General features: G+C 40.5%; 1 protein-coding gene across 9 annotated transcripts; it reads right to left on the reverse strand.

Annotated features, from left to right (window-relative positions):
- Positions 1 to 1,349: 1,349 nt before the first annotated feature.
- rbm12bb (RNA binding motif protein 12Bb) lies at positions 1,350 to 21,774 on the reverse strand. Of its 9 annotated transcripts, none has more exons than XM_056603046.1 (8): positions 21,692 to 21,774; positions 16,243 to 21,582; positions 13,468 to 13,518; positions 11,831 to 11,913; positions 11,233 to 11,288; positions 11,071 to 11,128; positions 10,516 to 10,622; positions 1,350 to 1,799 (listed from the first exon to the last, which is right to left on the reverse strand). In XM_056603046.1, exon 2 carries the CDS (start codon positions 19,420 to 19,422, stop codon positions 17,422 to 17,424), a length of 2,001 nt encoding a protein of 666 aa, XP_056459021.1. In that variant the 5' UTR covers positions 19,423 to 21,582; positions 21,692 to 21,774; the 3' UTR covers positions 1,350 to 1,799; positions 10,516 to 10,622; positions 11,071 to 11,128; positions 11,233 to 11,288; positions 11,831 to 11,913; positions 13,468 to 13,518; positions 16,243 to 17,421. The 9 variants fall into 9 exon arrangements, with proteins under 9 accessions (XP_056459021.1, XP_056459020.1, XP_056459018.1 ...); XM_056603045.1 differs by having other exon boundaries at positions 11,831 to 11,932; XM_056603043.1 differs by having other exon boundaries at positions 11,831 to 11,952.
- Between the last annotated feature and the right edge of the window lie 550 nt (positions 21,775 to 22,324).

Raw genomic sequence — 22,324 nt, forward strand, 5'->3', positions numbered from 1 at the left:
TGGGAAAACCTGGCTCGACAGAGCCGCAACTCTCAATCACAGTTAAATGGTACCACGACGCTCACTTTAGATTCAATTAGTTGAACCAGGTTTTCCGCTTTAGGTTCAATGCGCGTTCACATAAAAGGGGCGTTTCTCGCGTCATTTGACTCACCCTTATGCAAAATAAATCGCGCAAGAGCGGTGTATTTCATCCAAGGCGAGCAATGTATTATTATGAACTCCTACGAGGAATTCAAAGTTCAAATCACAGCCAAAGGGAACACGGTTGCCCATAATATGGCTAGGGTGGCGTGCTTGTTGGCCTTGTTGACGCTGCAGATTCGCTCGTTTCGGATGAAAGGCGCTGGTCCGAAGCGAGTTATATACGCCGTTTTGTCCCTTCCAGCAGTAAAGGTGCTCGCGATTTGAGAGTCAGGGAACATCAAACCGAAGAGATCTCCTATCCCCTCATTTGAGTTGTAGGACTGGTGCTTGACCACTGTGTTTAGAATCCACAACACCCTCCGCTTTCAGTGTTGGTGTCGCACCAAATGCTACCCTCAGGTCAGTGCTAGCAGCGCGGACCGTCTGCGGCGCCACCGCCGCAGCAGAGATGCAAAACGTAGAAATGGCTGGGGTCTGTGTGTGGCTCCTGGCAGAGGTTTTATGTTTTTGGCTCTGCATATGGCTGACGACAGCCTTAATCCCCATGGTGCCGAGCTTGAATGTAGGCTACTTTTGCACGGAATGCATCTGGCCTGTTCTGGGTTGGCAACGGACGCTAGCCAACCTCGGAAACGGACGTCTTCCAGCCAACTGACGTTGAACTTGCATTTACCCATTGTTGCAGACTAGCTAGCAAGCGCGCAGAGATCCGTTTATATATGCAGCTAGCAAGAAAGTAGCCCCTCGTACATCTCCTTCCCGAAAAGTCCCGCGAGAAAATAAATAAATAAAATAACCCTGCCCCGACAAATTTAAGACCTCCGAGTTATAAATTTAAGACCAGCATATGACATTTTTGACGAATTTAAGACTTTTTAAGGCCTTAAATTTAGAAAAATGAATTTAAGACTTTTTAAGACTTTTAAGACCTCCGCGGACACCCTGAGTATAACACAGAGGGAATTCTGAATAAGAATTCTGAATAAGGTGTGTATTTACAGAAAGAGAAGAGCCATAAACTCCAGCTTAAAGTCAACAGCGGGTGTCAAGTCTTCTGTCCAAAACCGGAAGCGTTTATCCGATTTTATAACGTAGTTTATTACGTTCATTAATGTAAACACATTACTTAACGCCCGTTCATTTATGTAAACACACTACGTAACGCCCGATTTTTTATTTTATTTTCAGATTTTTATTTTTTATTTTCAGATTTCCGGTGTGCTGGTGGATGTTTCTGTGCGTGGATGTCTGCAGCGGAAGTGCGTTTTTTTATTTAGCGAGAAGATACCGAATATATTTTCGTCATGGACAGTTTGTTATTGCTGTTTGCGACAAAGTATACATTTATTCATATCACCTTTGCTTGTACCAAACTAAACTAAACAATCAAATGAAAATAGAAACCTGTAACTAATTTCAAAGAATCATATTCTCAACAAAGTAGGCCAAAAGAGATTTAAACAATATACAATTTTAATTGTGTAACATAAATCAATTCAGCAGCAAATTTGTCAGAAAAGGCCATACCTAAAAAGTATTTTAATAAAATATCAAAAAAAGAAACAAAAGTGCAATTATTGTAGATTTTTCTTTTCACCCAAAGTTCAAAGTGATTCCTTTCTAGTTTCCTGAAGCACGAGATGATGTTCTCCCTGTAAAACACACACACACACACACACACACACACACACACACACACACACACACACCACACACACACACACACACACACACACACACACACACACACACACACACACACACTTAATCAATAAGCACATCCTATAGAGCTGTAGAGGAAAGGAGCTGTACATGTTGACAAATATGTTGATATAGAACAGGGGTGCCCAACCTTTTTTGACCCAAGATCTACTTTTCAAGTAGCCAACCTCCCGAGATCTACCAGCAAACCTACCTTCAAGCCAGGGGGGGGGGGGGGGGGGGGGGGGGGGGGGGTAGAGAACAATTGTTGACGGGGGTGGGGGGGGGGGGGGGGGGTTGTATCGTGAACCTACGGACTTCAGTGGGGGTTTCATTCCGTCTGCGCACGGCACCTTCTCAACGATAATCAATAATCTTCCTCCCACTCAGGGTGAAAATGGTAGGTCTTAGCTTGTTTCCCCTCAGCCATGCCAACGTTTAGGAGTGTGTAACTACTGTTGACGGCTTTCAACTGCTGTTAACAGCACATGCGCTACCGCGCGTATATGTCCCGCGCAAATTTAATTTCATTAAAAAAAAAAAAAATTTTTTTTTTTCTTCTTCACCCCTCGCGATCGACTTGGGATCTGTCGGCGATCTACTGGTAGACCGCGATCGACTGGTTGGGCACCCCTGATATAGAATATATGCCATAAAATACATATATATGATATAGCACTAGCAGTGCTATTTAGTAATTTTAGTAGTATAAAAGCAAGGAATACATAATGTTGAATGAATATGTGACTGGAATAAGAGACTGAATTCACATATAATAAAAAGGAGTAACGTTATTACGCGGTGATTGCAGTCAGGAACGGGGGCTCGTACAATGTCGAAGACAACGCTATACACTATACATATAAAACACCCACCCACAGAATATATGACACATTGTATTAACAATATAAACAATATAATAATGACAAAGGTTATAAGATGCAAGAAAACCGCTAAACTACTGGGTTGTAACCTTTGCGAATATGTTCTCAATGGTTTTATGGGATAAGTATTTCCTTCACTTGTTCACAAAAAACAATATACACAGTCTTGTATCTCTGCCTTTTCTTCAGTTTTCAACAGAAAAAACTTGTTTTATGGTCACGACTACCCTCATAGATGATTGGCTTGGTTCCAGGCTTAAAACTCCTAATATAACGATTTTATGAAAAGTCAATTGAGAATGAATGGGAAATTTAGTCCCGGATCCAGAGCTGTTAAAAAGGGGGCGGTCACTGTTGCGCTCTATTGACACAGCCAATACCCCTTCCACTAACGACAGGCGAGCTACACTAGTTCCTGTTTTCTTTTTATTCTGGAAGTCTCCTCTCTACCAACAAATGATTGATACCCCTCAGTCCCATTATTAGCTAGCTGAGGTTTGCCTTTAAATCTTTGATGTCAAATGATACAAATTACTTGTATTGTAAGTGGAAAGGCATGCAAGAAAACATTTAGCAGAGGACAAAATACAACCTATGCTAATATCAACTTTTGTGGCTCATTGACACTGGCAGACAGTTGGGAACAATTCAGAGGTGAAGAGCTTTTGTTTTGGTATCCTTGAGGGAGATGCCTGATAAATATATAAAAATATTTGGCTTCACCCAGGTTAATTGCCAGATGAAGTCTGATTAACAGTTAATAAATCTATTTTTTTATGTTACGTTTTGTTCTAAGGGTAATACAAGTATGTAAAACCTACAGGCTATCGTCCATGAAAACTCGTCCAGGATGCACACAATGATCGTGCATCCTGACAACCTCGTACGAGTTTGTCAGTGCACAGCGTTACATGCCAAAAATAGATATTCTGTTTGCAAAGGCGTCTGACTTGTTGATTATTTATGAAAATAGACATTTTGAAATGAAAGCTACATTTTGAATAGTTTAATTATAATATTGTTTAATAACTGTTTATGCTGAGACTGCTTTGGTTCTTGCAACCTGTCTGTGTATGGGCTTTGCACACTGTCAAGGGAAAGAGTCAGTGGATGAAAAAAGTATTATGACCGCTTACTCGTTGCTTATAATAGTTTATTAATTTCCCAGTATAATTTCCTTATTTTTGAATTGTAAAATATATACAATCATTTTTAAGCGTTTTTGAAATTATTGGAAGCGAGTCGAGCTGACCTCGCCTACTGTACTGTACTGTATATTGGTGAAACACAATAGCGCATGCGCAACGGGGATTTTTAAAGGTTACTGTACAGTGGCGGCGGCTAGCATCAGGAGCTGAAACATCACTACAGTAGCGCTAAGAAGGTTCTACGAGCGCTTCAGACCAACCTTGCCAACTAAAGACATACGAAAGATAAATTAATGATGGTTCAGAGCAAGAATTTAGGAATGCAAAAGTGCTAATAACATAATAAATTATGTTGGAGTGCAGTCGAACCTTATGATATTAAGACAACAAATGTAACATAACTAGACCTAATAAAAATATGTCAGAAAAGGTGAAGCTACTGTATAAAGGAATTGTTCTAACTATTCCTGTCCACTCATAGTTGCTGTATTTAAAATAATTATTAGCCTCAATCTCTGATGCCTGTCAGCTTTACAATACGAGTATCAGTTTGTGTCCTATCAAATATTAAATTGAGATGATTGCAGTATAACACAGAGGGAATTCTGAATAAGAATTCTGAAAAAGGTGTGTATTTACAGAAAGAGAAGAGCCATAAACTACAGCTTACTGTCCGTCCACACCAGAAGCGAATTGAGCGACCAAATCGCCGGAAGTCATTCACTTTCTATGGGCAAGAGCGACCAGAGCGACCAGAGCGACCAACGCTACCAGCGGCCAAAGTTGAGCGACCAGAGCGTCAAAAAGAAGTTGAAAACTTTTTAACTTTATGCAAATGACTATTATTCGCTTCAGCGACCAAACACTGACAGCCAATCGGAATGTAGACGCTCTTCGCTTGCGTGGATCCCAGGGAACATCGGCAGGCACTTTGGTTCCTACCTACCTTTATTCACTCACTGAACAAAATGTCGGCTGAAGTATTAATCGCGGCTGTAACTGGGCACCCGGTGTTGTACGAACCCACCCTTTTTCAGTTCAGAGATCGAAACGCCATAGTGGTTTGGATATCAAGTGATGATAAGCGGGAGTATTTATAGGCTACATCTAGAACGTTCGTATTTAAGCGGGAATCATTATAATTTGCTCTACATGCCACCAATCTAACCAACCAATCGCGTGTAGCATGCTTTAAACAAAACCAAAAAAGTATTTGAAATCGTCACATAAACAAACTAATCGACAAGACGAGGGATAAATGACAAGGGATATATCTTGTCTTTTATCCCTCTATTCCCCACTATTCACGGAGCCTGAGGTGAATAATTTTTAATTAAATAGTCTAGATAGATAGATAGTCAAGTCTTTATTAATACCAAACGACACAAATCGTCGGGAATCCATTTAGGTGGTTCGTCCCACACAGGACAATAGCCTACAATACCACACAGAACAAGTCTGACTGGATAAAACACACAATACATCACATTAAAACTAGACACGCGTTGATAGATAGATAGACAGAAAGGCCTAGATAGATAGATAGATAGATATGTTCCATTATTTGCCTTGCGGAGCCAACCAGTCCTGTGCACGTATGCAAATGAGCCATGTGTCCCAATGTCTATTTGTTTTGAATGCGACGAATGAGTGCAGATCATGATTTGCAGATCCAGATCAGTGAAACATATTTTAACTACTACAGCACGCAGGGTTTTTTGTTCTCGGTTGTAATTAGCCTACATTTTAGGATTTTTTTTATATTGGGGGAATCACTGTCCTACTTGTTGTCGAAGCACTTTATCGAACAAGCAAAACCGTCTCGGCAATATGGCCAAGGTGTATGGGAGAGTTCACTATTTGATATGGCTGTCTGTAGGGCCTACTAAACGCATACGGCTCCTTTAAATGCGTCTGCATAATTGAATTGTACGTCATGAGCGACTTGAGCGACCAAAGCGAACAGAAAAATTTGCAGCGAAACTTTGTGAGCGACCAGAGCGTCTTTGACGCTTTGGTAGCCTTAGCCGGAAGCGTTTATCCGATTTTATAACGTAGTTTATTACGTTCATTTATGTAAACACATTACTTAACGCCCGTTCATTTATGTAAACACACTACGTAACGCCCGATTTTTATTTTATTTTCAGATTTTTATTTTCCGATTTCCGGTGTGCTGGTGGATGTTTCTGTGCGTGGATGTCTGCAGCGGAATTGCGTTTCTTTATTTAGCGAGAAGATACCGACTATAATAAAAATATATTTTCGTCATGGACAGTTTGCTGTTTGCGACAAAGTATACATTTATTCATATTACCTTTGCTTGTACCAAACTAAACGAAACAATCAAATGAAACACAATAGCGCATGCGCAACAGGGATTTTTAAAGGTTACTGTACAGTGGCGGCAGCTAGCATCAGGAGCTGAAACATCACTACAGTAGAGCTAAGAAGGTTCTAAGCGCTTCAGACCAACCTTACCAACTAAAGACGTACGAAAGAAAAAAAAAAAAACTCACTTTATGAGGTTTTCTAACATAAATATGAGTTCCTCTAGCCTGCCTATGGTCCCCCAGTGGCTAAAACTTGCGTTTGGTGTAAAACAAGCACTAGCTGTTCTGCTCGCCTTTGAAAAAAACGGAGGCTCAAGCACGCTGATTTGGAATGTCTTTATTTATGTCGTCATAAAGCATCTAAGCTCCTCCCCTTACTCTGCCTGGCCCGCCCAGAGACGTTGGCCCGCCAATGGGACACGACCGTGTGAGCGCCACATGTGTGTGTGTGAATACACACACTGTAACGCAAGTGTTTCTTGTCGGTTCTTTGACGTCTCTTGTATTTCCACAACGAGACTGTCGTGGGGGTTATCTGAGCCATGGTTGAGAAGGAATTGGGGGAAAGGAACTTTGGCTTTGACTCGCTGAAGTACATGAACTGCGAAATGCCGCCGGTTGCCGCGAGGCACCATCGCCCAGCAGCGGGCAGCCGGCACCAGGCAGCGCACGGTTCAGTCTACTTCAGATTGATGTGAAAGGGGAAGAACCAGAGACGTCGCAGAACCCGACAGTCGTTTGTGATTAATAATATCGTCTGGAGGCGCACACAGCTTTTGGCCGTGATAATATGTATGATATGATATAGATATCTATGTATTATTTAGATATAGACTAACGCAATTGTTGTACATTTCCTTGTTATTTGGATAACCGTTCTGCTTTTGGTGTTATGGCGCATAACACGTCGGACTCTCGTCTCTGGTATTTCTACAACGAGACTCGTAGTGGGGGTTATCTCAGCCAAGGTACAGAATGAATTGGGGGGAAGGAACTTTGGCTTTGACTCCCTCAAGAACATGAACCACGACATGGAGGAGAAAGGGATTGTTGGCGGCGAATGTCTCCCGCTTGAGCCCGCTGAGGGACCACCGCCGGAGGCGGAGGTGCCTAAGCGCTGCCCGGCAACAATCCCTTTCTCCTCCTTGTCGCGGTTCAGTCTACTTCACATTGATGTGGACGTGGAAGAACCAGGAACGTCGGAGAACCCAACGCGGTCGTTTGAGACTCATAATATCGGCTCACACAGCTTTTGGCCGTGATAATATATATTATATGATATAGATATCTATGTAGGCTATATGATAATATTTAGATATAGAGCTCCAGGACTCCCGTGTGTTCTAGAATATTTACAGAACACGGCTAATGGCTGTGTGCGCCTCGCCATTGCGATACATCCACTGTAGACAGAGCGCATGGTACCGTGGCTGCAAGCTGCTCAGGGCCACACCCCCACCCTCCTCCTTGACCCGCCTCGCTCCTCCTTATTTGCATTATAGCTACAGACACCAAAACAGCGCATTTGGGGGAAGCTCAATGTGCGACTGGCTCGGAGTGGCTGTAACTCTGCACAACGGCTGAATTTCGGGAACGTCTTTGAATACTGTGTTAGTTGTCCACTAATACCTATAATAAAGAATACATAAAATAGCATGTCATGGGACCTTTAAAGTAGAGCTTAAAGTAGAGGTTACGAATGACGTAGTGTTAAGAAGGTTTCGAGAAACCGGGCCCTGGGCTCAAGACGTAACGCAAACAATAAAAAATAATTAAGGCTTGCACTGGAACTTCTTGTGATTTGCGTCCAAGGCATAATGTGTAGACGATTTTAGATTTCGGGGATTTTCTGACGCTTTTATCTAAAGCGACTCACAACAATTTATTCACACATTCACACACCAACAGCGGAGTCAATCACGCAGGGTTACAGCCAGCTCGTCCGGATTAGGGTGTTAGCGTGAGGAATCTTGCTCAGGGACACTTCGAGCCTCAGCTAGGAGGAGCCGGGGGTCGAACAATCAACCTTCCAGTTACTACATGGTTACTACAGCTTAATGAAAGTTACATTTAAGACTTTTTTAATGCCACTTCAAATGAAATTTAAGCCCAACGACACAATCAACACTAATGGAAAAAAATATTTGAACATATTTCCACTATCAGTAAGCTTTTTGGACAGAAACTAAAATGACCTCTTGCGCACATTGTGCAGTAGAGTACAGGGAAGATGAAACCGATAAAACACAACAGTAAGACCTATCATCTGAACACTATATCCTATATCATCTGAAAACTATAAGGAGAGTAAATACAAGAAAGCATTAACATTAAAACTTGTCGGAACCGCATGCAAAGGTGTGGGCACTATCAAAGTCTGGGAACATCGCACGGAATAAGTCTCCAATTCTCTTATTTGACTTGTATGATTGGTGTCATGTCACGGTGTTCAGACACCACAGTAACTCTGCTTTCATCGTTGACGTGCAACCTAACATTGTCCGGAGATTTGTTGCTGCTGTCCCGGTTGATGATTTCGGAGATGGGGTTGGAGGCACGATAGAAACGAAAGCAGAACAGGGGGGTATACCGCGAACCTCGCTGAACATACCCAGGCTTTCTTGGGAAAACCTGGCTCGACAGATACGCAACTCGCAATCAGAGTTAAATGGTACCACGACACTCACTTAAGATTCAATTTGTTGAACCAGGTTTTCCGCTTTAGGTTCAATGCGCGTTCACATAAAAGGGGCGTTTATCTGGTCATTTGACTCACCCTTATGCAAAATGAATCGAGCGAGAGCGGTGTATTTCACCCAAGACGAGCAGTGTATTATTATGAATTCCTACGAGGAATTCAAAGTCCAAATCACAGCCAAGGGGAACACGGTTGCCCATAATATGGCTCGGGTGGCGTGCTGACAAAAAATAGCCGACCGTGTTAATTCTTAAGTGAAAGGATTCTGCATATTGTCTAGAAAATATCATGTATCATCATGCCTTTTACTCCCATAGATGTGGTGCCAGCACGCTCCTACGAACATGGGGCCAAGTCAAATATAAATATAAAAATATTATTCAATGTGGTAAGTTGTAAGCATCTATTTGAAAAAATTAAGGTGAATCTAGCCTCTGATTTGCAATGGCCTAGGCTCCAACCTTTAATCTCATGTTGATTACCTGTAGCAAATAAAAAGAAAACCCAAATTAATCCACCGCCCTTCACCACTTCGTAGGAGCTGGCTCTCGCCAATAACGAAGGTCGGCCGATGATGGTAGGAGTGGAAGGGGGGGATGTCCTCTGACCCCACTGCCTCGACATCCAAGTGGTTTGTAATGAGTATGTATTCATGTATTGGCAATGGACTTAAATAATTGTCTTGCTAATCAAATGTGAAATGATTGAGTGTAAATTAATTGTGTCATTTTTAGTTGAAGGTACAAACATTATTTTGGAGGAGCCGCCGACAATCAATCCCCAATCAGAGGTAACTATCAAAGCAAAGTGTCACGTATTCTTCTAAATGTTTAATTTTTGGAAAGAATGTCTATATAATAGGTTTCCCTGATACTTGCAGGAGACTCAGTCTCTTGCAGGGATTTTTCTTAAAGATTTCTCACAGCTGTAATATGAATTTGTAGAATAAAAAATACCTTGGCCTAATTGGTGTCACTGACATAGCGGTTATGTAAGGGATAATGGACAACAGGGCACGTGACTATCCAAGGTTCATGTACGTTGAACGTGGGGCCACCTTTAAACTTGAAACACAGACACACTGCGCAACAGTAAGTGCACTGCTTCTTTGTGTAGCATTGCCTACATACGGTCCAACAAGGACGATCAAATAACGAATACCCTCTGATGAGAATCAGTATCTCTCATAAAGAATATCGTCAGACAATGCCAAGGGATCGGTTCTGTCCCGAAAAACCCTCTGTCTCCGGAGAGACGCCTGTACGATAAGTGCGCCGAGGTCCACAGGAACACCCACAAATGGTGACGCCATTGTCGGAGGGGCTAGGAAGCTGGACGCTTTTGAAAGATGGATATGAGACTTTTTAAATGGTATTTAAGGCCTTATTTTTAGATTTATGAATTTAAGACTTTTTAAGGATCCGCGGGAACCCTGTACTAGTCAACCCGCTCTGCCTCCTGAGCTATTGCCGGTTACTTGCTGCTTAGTTGTTTACAATAGTAATTTACTAGTATTTACAGTAGCTCTGACAGCACCTGTAAAACCACTACATAATACCGTACTACGAATAGGGTTGGTCCAAGACAACGGTTTTGGTACATACCGCCTTTTCCAAAACGATGGGGTGCTCTGGTAAATATTTAGGCTTTTTCTTGGCCACAGGTGAGGATGCCAGCTCACATAGAACCTCTCTCGTGTAGGATATTCTCCCTAAGACAAAATTAGAGAACATGCTTAATAAACATTACATCATGCAGTGCCAAGTAAACAGCAATATGTGAATCATACATTCGTATGTGATCTTTTAGTTTTTTTTAATGTAAATAAGAAACTCCAATATGAAGTCAATCACGTCTTAACCAACCAATCATGAAGTGTTTAATGTCTTTATGGACCGAAAATTGCAGACAACATGAGATAATAATGAAAATCTGATTACACTTTCCAAATAATTACCCTTATAACTCTCTATTTCCAATACATGAGCCTCATGGCTGTTTATCTGTCAAGTTATTTTGGGACAGGGCAACATGTTAGGGTTTTAGGTTATTAGGTTTTTAACCATACTACCCGGTAAATTGAATATTTTATGTTTAGACATAGTAAAATAAACATTGGAATTAGTAAGCTATTCCATCAAATGTCGGTATTTCCTTACCTTGCTTCGGTGTGTGTAGGCGAATTATACTGTAGAATTGCTCTACAGTAATATTCTTCTTGGACAGCAAAAAGATGCATACACATTAATAAACTGATTGGGAATAATACAGCGATACAGGGCACTGATGGTTTAAACTGGTTTGCCACAAAGAAGCCTTACCTGTTCATGCTCCACCGGTGCGCCCGCAGGTGTGTCTGCGGGTCCATCATCAGACCCTAGAGGAGGTAGTTGTAAATAGAACTATAACTATATGGCCAGGCTAAAGCCCTCAATGCTCTCCTTCACCCTGGTCCAGTATAAAGCCCTCCATGCTCTCCTTTACCCTGTTCCAGGCTAAAGCCCTCCATGCTCTCCTTTACCCTGGTCCAGGCTAAAGCCCTCCATGCTCTCCTTTACCCTGGTCCAGGCTGAAGCTCGCAAAGCTCTCCTTTACCCTGGTCCAGACTGAAGCCCTCCATGCTCTCCTTTACCTTGGTCAAGGCTAAAGCCAACATGATCTCCTTGACCCTGGTCCAGGCTAAAGCCAACATGGTCTCCTTACCCTGGTCCAGGCTAAAGCCAACATGGTCTCCTTACCCTGGTCCAGGCTAAAGCCAACATGGTGTCCTTACCCTGGTCCAGGCTAAAGCCAACATGGTGTTATTACCCTGGTCCCGGCTAAAGCCCAACATGCCCTCCTTTACCCTGGTCCAGGCTAAAGCCCAACATGCCCTCCTTTACCCTGGTCCAGGCTAAAGCCCTACATGCCCTCCTTTACCCTGGTCAACGGTGCTGCGCCGCAGGGGTCGAGCCGGCTCCAGGTGCTTCTGCAGTCTCCTTCTCGCTAACGTTACCTCCATCCTGTAGAGTACTTGAATTACTGCAAAATAACATCCAAATCTTCGCAGTTGCAAAGGAATACATCGTCATACTTAATAACTTTGTCTCCACCTTTAACTCTTTGATGTCAAATTATACAAATTTATTGTATTTTAAGTGGAAAAGGCATGTAACAAAACATTTAGCAGAGGACAAAATGTAACTTATGCTAAACATGTCCTTTAGTGACTCATTGACACTCGGAGATGGTTGTTAACTAAACAGATCAGAGGTGAAAGCTTTGGTTTCAGCCTAAAGTTTGGTTTCTCCCTACAGCCGAGAACAAACTGGTCAATGACGTTATGTCTTTTTTTATTCAACATACTAGGCATGCACCGGTCGACCTGCCATATATCGGACGGACATTACGAGACGAAGCTGAAGTTGGCAGCCGATTCGCAGCAGCCGATCCGGCAGTTAAAGGGTAATTCCGGTGTAAAATGGATTTGGGATATGTTTTTGTATGATAACGGGTTGAAACATTCATTTTGGAGCACAAAAACCGCATATAGACGCTTTCTTCAGTTGGCTATTTTTAGCCGATTTTATCAAAACGCTATAAACTTGGAACAATGGGGGCAGTGGTTATGGTAAAAACTAAATCGCTATTTTAAACCACTTAAAAGGCTAAAAGTAGCCCGACACTTCTTTGGTAGTATAATAAGGGTCTTAACATATAAAACGAGGCATTGAGAACTTTGTTAGTGTACAGATTGTTTATTAAAAAGTACATTTTATACACACAATACCATCAGTAGATCACCCGTCGACGCCATTTTGTTTTCAAGACTCGATAGGTAGATTGACGAACACAGAGATTGTGACATCCGTCAGCAACACGCAAGCTCTGTGTTCGCCAATCTACTTATCGAGTCTTAAAAACAAAAAGGGCGTCGACGGGTGCTCTACTGATGGTATTGTGTTTATAAAATGTCCTTTTTAATAAACAATCCGTACACTTAAAGTTCTCAATGCCTCGTTTTATATGTTAAGACCCTTATTATACTACCAAAGAAGTGTCGGGCTACTTCTAGCCTTTTAAGTGGTTTAAAATAGCGATTTCGTTTTTACCATAACCACCGTTTCAACTCGTTATCATACAAAACATATCCCAAATCCATTTTACACCGGAATTACCCTTTAAGGAAAAGTTAAGGGATTCTTAACAAGAGGCATGGAGCGGCTGATTCTCCGTTGTTTAACCTCCTAAATCGCTGCGGGAAAGCCACATTAATTAGTTTAGATTATCTAAGAGAGTCTAAACATTCTTTAAAAACAGTTTACAATTTATGTAACCATTATTTAGTTTGTTAAAAAAAAAAAAGAGGGGAGATTTCACTGCTTTTTTTTTGTATCTGGACCACATTAGAACTGGTCCTGATTGAAAACCACTACAGCTAGACTCTTCAAATCTGGACTAGATTATCACAGTGAGGATATACATTGTGGAAAACATAGTTTCAGATTTGTGAAACCTTTTTTCTATTTGTGAAAATTCAACAAATGCACATTTTAAGGCCTTTTAGGGGTCCATACCGCATTAGAACTGGTCCTGATTGAAAGCCACTACACCCAGAGTCTTCAAATCTGGAATAGATTATCACAGTGAGGCAATACATTATGGAAACATAGTTTCAGATATTTGAAATGTTTACCCTATTTGTGAAAATGCAAAGAATGCACATTTTAATGCTTTTTAGGGGTCCAGACCGCATTAGAACTGGTCCTGATTGAAAACCACTGCACCTAGACTCTTCAAATCTGGACTAGATTATCACAGTGAGGCTATGGATTATAGAAAACATAGTTTCAGATTTTTTAAACCTTTTTTCTATTCTTGAAAATGCAAAGAATGCACATTTTAATGCCTTTTAGGGGTCCAGACCGCAATAGAACTGCAGCAGATTCTCAAAAGGAGAAGTTGGAACCCAGAAAACAGCTTTGTGTCATTAGCTGTGTGATTCTGACAGGATCAGACTCAAAAAGCAGTTTACTTTGTCAGCAGACACCACTTATAAAGGTTGCGTTAAAGGGGCACTGTGTAATATCACATCATCAAGAAAGTTCTACAAAGTTCTAGAATGCAACGCTCCCTGGGTAACCCGACCCCTTTTGAATAATAACAGAAGCTACAGTGGCCTTCAAGGACTAGAACAATTCTAAACAATGCACCTGATGACATTCCAAAAACATGGATTCCTCCATAAGACTTGCCTGCTCAATGTACAAAATGTAATATCTGTAATTCTCCGCTCAGGAGGATGATTCAGATTATTGGCAGAGGTGATTTTACACCAATAAAAACATATTTATGAATGAGGATATTGATTTAAGTTAATCAATTACTTAAATGTTACAGTGTCCCTTTAATGCAGAGAATAACTTAAAATAGCATAGTTAAAAACAATATTGCAGCCAGTAGACAGGATACACAGTGCGGAAAATGGGGTCTTTAAATATAAATCAAATGAAGAACAACCACAATCATGTCTGAATTATGTTTATTCTAACAAAGGCCACAATAATAGCTTTGGTGAAAGTAAGGGGAATTCAACTGGCAGAAGCAGTGAAGGTGATTGACTGAAGCCAGTTACATGAAAGGTGAGAGAAAAACAAATTTCCTTTGAAAGAACTAATTAACCAATATACTTTAAAAAAAGTTAAAAATGACTTTTTCTTCATTTGGTTTTAAAGTGAAAAAGAAGAAATTTGGATGGAAATAAGACAGGAAATGGAAAGACGCAGACTCCTGCACTGAGTCAGTGCAAATACAAATACCATGTTTATTTCAAAACTACAATCTATCCATATGACCATGTTACAGAGACTCTTCTAAATTTCTGTACTTTGTAAAGCTGATGTCTTTATATTTGTTTTACTGTCTTACGTTTTGGCTTTTCTGTACTTCCACATTTTACTTAATCCACAATTTAACTCTGTAGATGCTGATACAAATGCTCTTGTTGGTCGTTTGTGTGCGGTGGACCTTGAAGTTTAGCTGTCCTTTTTACTTATAACCTCAATCCCTTTCAGAAAACAATGCCTGTATATTGTTCCGTAACATTTTTTCTGGCTTTTAAGATTCTTTGGACAGTTTTGATAGTTTTGGACTGTATGAATAGTTGATCAATAATTGCACCTAGAAATTTGTTTTGATATACCTTTTTTAAGTTTACGCCCTCTATCTGTTCCTGGATGTTTTACGATTAATTACAGTTTCAAAATATCATGTCAGTTTTGTTTTTGCATTTGTTTACAACATCTTTAATTTCTCTCTCAAGAACAGGATTGAGGTACATTGAGCTGTTGTGTATCACGAGGTGATGATTATCAATGTAGTCCAGATTTGAAGAGACTAGTGGTTTTCCATCAAGACAATCTAATGCAGTCTGACATGTGCCTTTATTGCATTTTCACAAATAGGGTAAAAGTTAAAAAAATCTGAAACTATGTTTTCTATGTTTTCTGTGATAATCTAGTCCAGATTCGAATAGTCTAGGTGCAGTGGTTTTCAATCAGGACCAGTTCTAATGCGGTCTGGACCCCTAAAAAGCCTATTTTCAGAAATAGGGTAAAAGTTTCACAAATCTGAAACTATGTTTTCCATAATGTATATCCTCACTGTGATAATCTAATCCAGATTTGAAGAGTCTAGGTGTAGTGGTTTTCAATCAGGACTAGTTCTAATATGGTCCAGATGCAAAGAAAGCAGTGAAATCTCTGAAATGTTTTAACAAACTAAATAAAGGTTACATAAATCGTAAACTGTTTTTAAAGAATGTTCAGACTCTTAGATAATCTAAACTAATTAATGTGGCTTTACCGCAGCGATTTAGCCGCTCGTTAAGAATCGCTTAACTTTTCCTTAAATGCCGAATCGGCTGCTGCGAATCGGCTGCCATCTTCAGCGTCATCATTACCAGGGTCTATGAAGATAAAACACCTAGTGCCTAGCATCACACGCATAGACCCTTACCCAGCAGTTCGGCCGACATCTGCCATCAGTTCACCGTTCAGTTAATTCACCAGTAAAATTCAACTGTTCAGTTGATTAATTTCGGTTTAAAGTAGTTAAACCGGTAAACCGACAATAACCATGACATTGTGAGTGATAAGTAGGATGTGCTGATGATAGCACGCCTCGGTCGGTGAGCTAGGACTGACCACTTTTATCAGTTCGACCACCAGACTAATCTTCCTCTCTTAACAGGACACATCTTGATCAACCGAGTCAAATTAAGCATTATTATGTTGATAACGATGTTGCTTTGTACAATATATTCAATTAAATGTCCTTTATAAATCATTCACCTGTCTCTCCTGGGAACATGCACTCCCTCGTTGTTGGTTTTCCAGAGCGGGATGAGTGATATCCCTCCGCGGTGGCTTGTCAATCAGCTGAGAGTTGGATCTGTCTGATATCCCTCCACGGAGGCCTACCAATCAGCCGGTTGACTGACTTTGTCGATGTTTACAGCTTTTAGAGCCCACATTATTACATCCACCTTATTCTGAACATCCTGCATGGTTTAAACAAAAACTATAAACGGAATTACTTACTTATGTATTTAACTTTTCCTGCAGCATTAACGGGATCCTTCTCCATGGTGCAATCTTATTAAAACCCGAGCACTTGTCACATTAAGTTTACTATAAAGAAAAACAATTGACCAATAAATAAAGGTCTTGTTGCATTTTTTCCATGTTAAATTGTTGGATGCAGGTCAATTAATACATTTGTATTAACATGGTAAAATGGAAACCTGAAATACAATGCATCATGAAACCAATAACACCACTACATCGATTAAACTGAATATATGGGTGGTGTTGGCTTAATTATTAATTAATTAATAATTGGGTTAGTTATGCTGTGCTAGTAGCTAAATAACAGTATTAGCTGTGTTTAATTTCTATTAAATAAACTACGGTAACATTTTAAAAGTCTCACCTTGCTTACAATTAAAAAAACATTTCCTTTTTTGAAAATACTTTACTTCTTTACCTTTGCCTTGTGGGGCATCAAGTCATGACTGGAAATGAAAAGTAAACCTTAAACAACTTCTTATGCAAAAATGTGTAAGTAACAAATCCTAAATGAGTCAAAATCAATTCATTTATTTGGCCTGTCTGCAAAGACCGCAGTTTCATTGTTTACATTGTCAATGTTGAGATGTAAATCTTGCATTAAGGTTTTCCTCCAAAAATAGTTAAAAAAAATTCATTCCCTTTCCAAATGTATGTGTCAGATCTTTTCACAACAGATGTCAAACAAAATAATGCTTACGTGAAACGTTCAATTAAGTGAAGCAATTATGGGTAATAACATTTGTATTCAAAATAAAATAAAGTGACGATACATTGACTTAAGGTTAAAGATCATCTCAAAATAAAGAATCAATTTGACAAACAATGGCTCAATAAAAAAGAAAACATAAAGATGATATGCCATTTGTTTTAAATACCATAAACCTAAACCACACCCCATGTTCACACAAAAACAAGCTGTATTTTTCGATTACCAATTGGTCTTCCACTGAGTTCTCGAACTGCCGTTAATGCTTCCTGACGAGATTCAAACACTACTGTTGCAGAGCCTTTTGGCATGCCATTTTTATTGTACTGCAGTGAGACAGATCCAGGGATGACACGATATCCATAGCAAAAGTCATAGACCTCATCCATCTTGATTTGAGACGGCAAGTTGACAAGCTTTAGGCAAGTGGGACCATCGAAATTCTGTGCAGGGGGAGCCATGTCTGTGTGCGATGATCCATTTCCTCCCCCTTGATGATAATGCACAAGAGAATCCCTACTGCTGCCACCATGGATTTGAACCTGGAGATTAGCCATCGGCATATCAGCATGGGATGGTTCCCTCATGTTTGGGTAGTCCATGTCACCAGGATAGGGTCCCTCGCTGCTGCTCCGTGCAGAATGCCTTTCTTCACACGCCATTGGCTCTTCAAGCATTGGGGGCCCCACACCGAACTCCCGCATCTCAGACCGTGCAATGCATTTCAACACCACTTGTGACCCAAGAAACCTCTGCCCATTTAGAGATTGAGCATTCATAGCCTCTCCTTCAAACTGAAAGACAACCAAAGCCTCTCCAATACCCGCACCTTTGTGGTCACGAAGCAAGAGAACACTATCCTCAGTTATATTCAACCCGAAGAAGAAGTCCATGATCTCGACTTTTCGCACATCAAAGGGCATATTCTGAACATAGAGACACACTTTCTCAGAGTTGTATGGATCTCCTTGCCGACTTGGAGGGCTTCCTTCAAATCTTTCCGTCGCCTCACAAGGTCCATCCTTGGGGTTACGTGACTCCAGAATGGAGAGCATCTTCTCTCTTGATATAGGAGATATATACACATTCCTGTTGAGGAATTCTTCTTTGTGGCGAGTCAAGGCAGCACAGTAGTTGCTTAGGCTTTTAAAGAGCACAAATGCTGATCTTGTTCTCCTACCCCCTCTGTCTAGCAGGTACAGTATCTGGTCATCCTGAAGCCTTGCATGGTGGAAAAGTTCTTTAATGTTTCTTTTAACAGTTGAATAAGACAGATTTTCCAGCAAAACACAAAACTCTTCAGTGCAAGCAGAGTTGGGCAGGATGGCAAAAGGGGATCGTGATCTCAGTCGACGTGGATGCCTTGCAAGTTCCTGTGGTGACTTTCCTTTTTCAAACTTGCCATTATTGTTGTAACCTCCAACACCACCAAGCTCATGCCATTGTTGTTCAGTTGCCAAATACACTTCCACAAACCGTGAACCAATGTATCCCCTATCTCTCTTTATGCCATCTCTTGCATCCTGTCTTGTTGCAAATTTAACAAGCCCTAGCCCATTATTTTGACCACGCCCGTTTTTCATTAAGATTATGCCATCAACCAGCAAACCATCAAAAAACTGTCTCACATCAGATTCAGTCACCGAGAAGGGCATTCCCTTCAGAAACACGTACAAGTCATCATTGGAGGGAGATGCAGTCCTCCGGTACCTGGTCACAGAATGACCTGCCCTGCCACCCGAACTCCTGCCTGCATCTGGGTGGTTAGTTCTTCTAGGTCCCACTGGAACATCACCATGGAGTCGTCTTGAATCTTCCTCCAGTGGTCTCTTCTGATCCAGCTCTGCGTTTTTTGTACTTTCTTCCAGAAGGCTCTGCATTTCCGATTTACTGCTCAGCAGCAAGTTAACAGGGGACCCCTTGATACAGCCTCCTGAACGTATCATGGCTCTTCTTGCATCTTCATCAGAAGCAAAGATGATGAAAGCCTCTTCATTCTCCCCACCAATAATATGCACCCCACCATCAGGGATTTTTAGGCCAGTGAAGAAATTGCGAATGTCCTCGGAACCTGCTGTGATTCTAAGGCCCTGTAAACGGATGACCACCGCCATGCCGACGCAAAAACAACAGCACCTGCAGACAGAGGGGTACAGAATCACATTATTGCTGACGAAGCCTTGCTTGATCACCATTCATTCCTAGGCAGTCCAATACAACACCACTGAACTTCATTGGAAGGGTGTACTTCAATACATGGAGGAACACCATTAAAGATAGCCACTGCAACAAGCATGAAAGAATTTAAGTGCAGTCCTCAACAAATAGATTGGAAAATCCAACAAAAACAAAGCAATCACTCTTGATTGCAGAATGAAAGAAATACAATCAAGTTGCCATTTCCTTTATCAAAATGCCAAGAGGATTAGTCAAATAACAAAATGTTGCCATTTTATGAGCCTATTATCTTCTCAGACACCCAATAGTGTGATATGAGATGGCTCTTGGTAAATACACTCACCTATGGCCAAGGAAGTGCATTAAACCAATCTACAAAAATAATGTTAACACAACCAACCATATGCAACCAACAAGATGCTCAAAATAATTGCCCAACAACCAAAAATGATATTCCATAATGAAGCATTTAGGACCAAAGGTTCCTCATGAGTATTAAAATATAACCTGAAAAACATTTTGACTTAAACTTATGGCAGAACTCTTGTTTTTCATGAAAAGCATTCCAGCCTTAATTGCATTCCAGCTAAAAAAAACTTTACATGCTTTTGTTTTAATCAGGACCAGTACAGTAGAATCCAACACACTTCACAAGTCAGAATCCACGCACTATGATTAACAAACCATCTTAACCTTTGAGGGTTGGCGAATTTGAAGACAAAGTGTGTTTACAAAACAGTCCATCTGAAGAAGAAATGTTATTTGTACCCCAACCAAAATCTGTATTGGAGCAGTTATTCCCTACCCAGAATATCAAATCTTGAAATACAAAATTATCTGAACTGCTACTATCTGATATCAGTTGACCATGGTGTGGCCATGATGCCTGGCACGACTATTTTTCATTCTAGGTTTCACATTATGCATCGCTCAGCTCAACCAATTGTGCAATTGTTAGACTTGCAGTAATGCTGACTAAATATTTGAGCTGTACTTGGAAAATCCGGATTTCTGCAAATTGCTTGACATAGATTTTGAGTTCTGAAGCACTCTTTTTCTGGTGAAGGTTGGGAAAAAAAATAAAAAAGAACAAACATGTGATTACAGCAATTTGGAAGCAAATATCAAACTTCCTATTTAACAAGTAGCCACTAGCCTAATTAAAACTCCAGTGAGACAATGGATGTCACTGGTGACATTAGTACAATCTTTGATGAAACCAAATATCACCACTTTACCTTTGTTAACGTTTAAACAAGATCCAGAGATTCCACATAGGTATAAGGCCACAGTCAGAGAGAGAATTTCCTCAGATCATGCAAATACTTTTATAACTAAAAGCTAAGATAACTAGTATTAACAGCATATTGAACATTCGGTTTCAAAAGAAACGTGTACAACTAATCCTTTACAAACGAATGTACAAGACCACATATAAAATATATGAAAACTAGCCCAATCTAACTTTAATCAATGCAAAACTGCCACACTTCTAACCAGGCCATCGGTTAACACGAATCATTCACTTCCCATATGCACTACTAACAGTGACTAGCAAAACACAGGTGTCCTTCTTAGCTGTGAAGTTGAAGGCAGACATTACAACACGTCGCTGTGGGAAAAAAATGATTATTCATCATGGTGACTAAACGTTAAGAGATTGACATTAAATCAATGAGATTAAAATGAGTTTTTTACAATTAACAAACAACGCAGGCCTAATCATTGGCAACCGTGTAGTAAGCTACCGCTAGTTTGTTGGAATTTCTAGTCATAATAAAACAAATGCTTTATACATCATCAAGGGCTAACATAAAAGCCTACTTGAAAAAAATAAAGATTTAAGTGCCTTTATTTATGCCATCATCATAACAAAGTCGGTGTGTGTATTTGCTAACGAATGCTATCAAGCTAACCAGGCCTCAAGCGCTAGCTAGGCGGCTACACCCATCAGCACAGCTACCGACGTTACACTATCTAAGCATATTTTACCTATAATCAGGTCTAGCTAAATGTCCAAACTTACACAAACGGCTAGCACTGATGAGAAATGTACTTTCAGCAGAAACCAAACTTGATCTATTAGATAAATGCAGGCCCGTCCCACGCCACGTTCCTGTAGTGAGTGAGTCCTCGTTAGTCCTTGTTGTGGCCTTGAGCCCCGCCAGATGGGGGAGCTGTTGGGAGACATTTAGCAGCAACAAAAACACACTTAGATCAATATAACTTTATATAAAGGTTAGGGGAGAAAGACTACATTTAAGTAGAGCCCCCCCACACACACACCTTTCGCAACTTGTAGTTTGGCCATGGCGTCTCTCAGTCCTCTGCACGAACTGCAATTTTTCCCCTGTTAAAAGGGTTTTCCTCTGAGTTTTTACGCATTGGATGTGAGGGTTTAAGGGAAGAGGATGTTGTTAGGATGCTCATGCTATGTAAAGTTCTTTGAGACAAACTTGTTTGTAAAAAGGGGCTATAAAAATAAAATGGCCTTGCCTTGCCTAACCTGCTTGGACTGTAATTCATATTCATGCTACTAGTTTGATCATTGACTGACTACATGAATAGTTGCACAGGGGAGATTCTTATAGAAGTCTTATAGTCCAACGGTATAGGGTATATACAAATTTGATGTGTTTAGGCCATTTATAATATCTAGTAAATATCATTACAAGTAATTTCCAAACACATTAAAGAAAAGAAAAAACAAAAGCAGAGGGATTTTGCAGCAGTAGCACAATTTTACTCAAACAGAGTGGGAGAGGAATCAGGTTAACAAAACATCTAAGAACATCTAAGCTGTCTAACACATTAACAACGCAACATTAAAACATCACAAAAACATCACAAAAAAAAACCTGGAATACAAAGAGTTTGCTTTGTTTACTGTACACTCTTTGTCACTGTACAGAGTAGACA

This window comes from Gadus chalcogrammus, chromosome 11 (genome assembly GCF_026213295.1).
Source record: "Gadus chalcogrammus isolate NIFS_2021 chromosome 11, NIFS_Gcha_1.0, whole genome shotgun sequence".
NCBI lineage: Eukaryota > Metazoa > Chordata > Actinopteri > Gadiformes > Gadidae > Gadus > Gadus chalcogrammus.

Bases quoted from the DNA above. Each gene is read 5' to 3' on its own strand.
- rbm12bb (XM_056603046.1), bottom strand. From the start codon at position 19,422: ATGGTGATCAAGCAAGGCTTCGTCAGCAATAATGTGATTCTGTACCCC.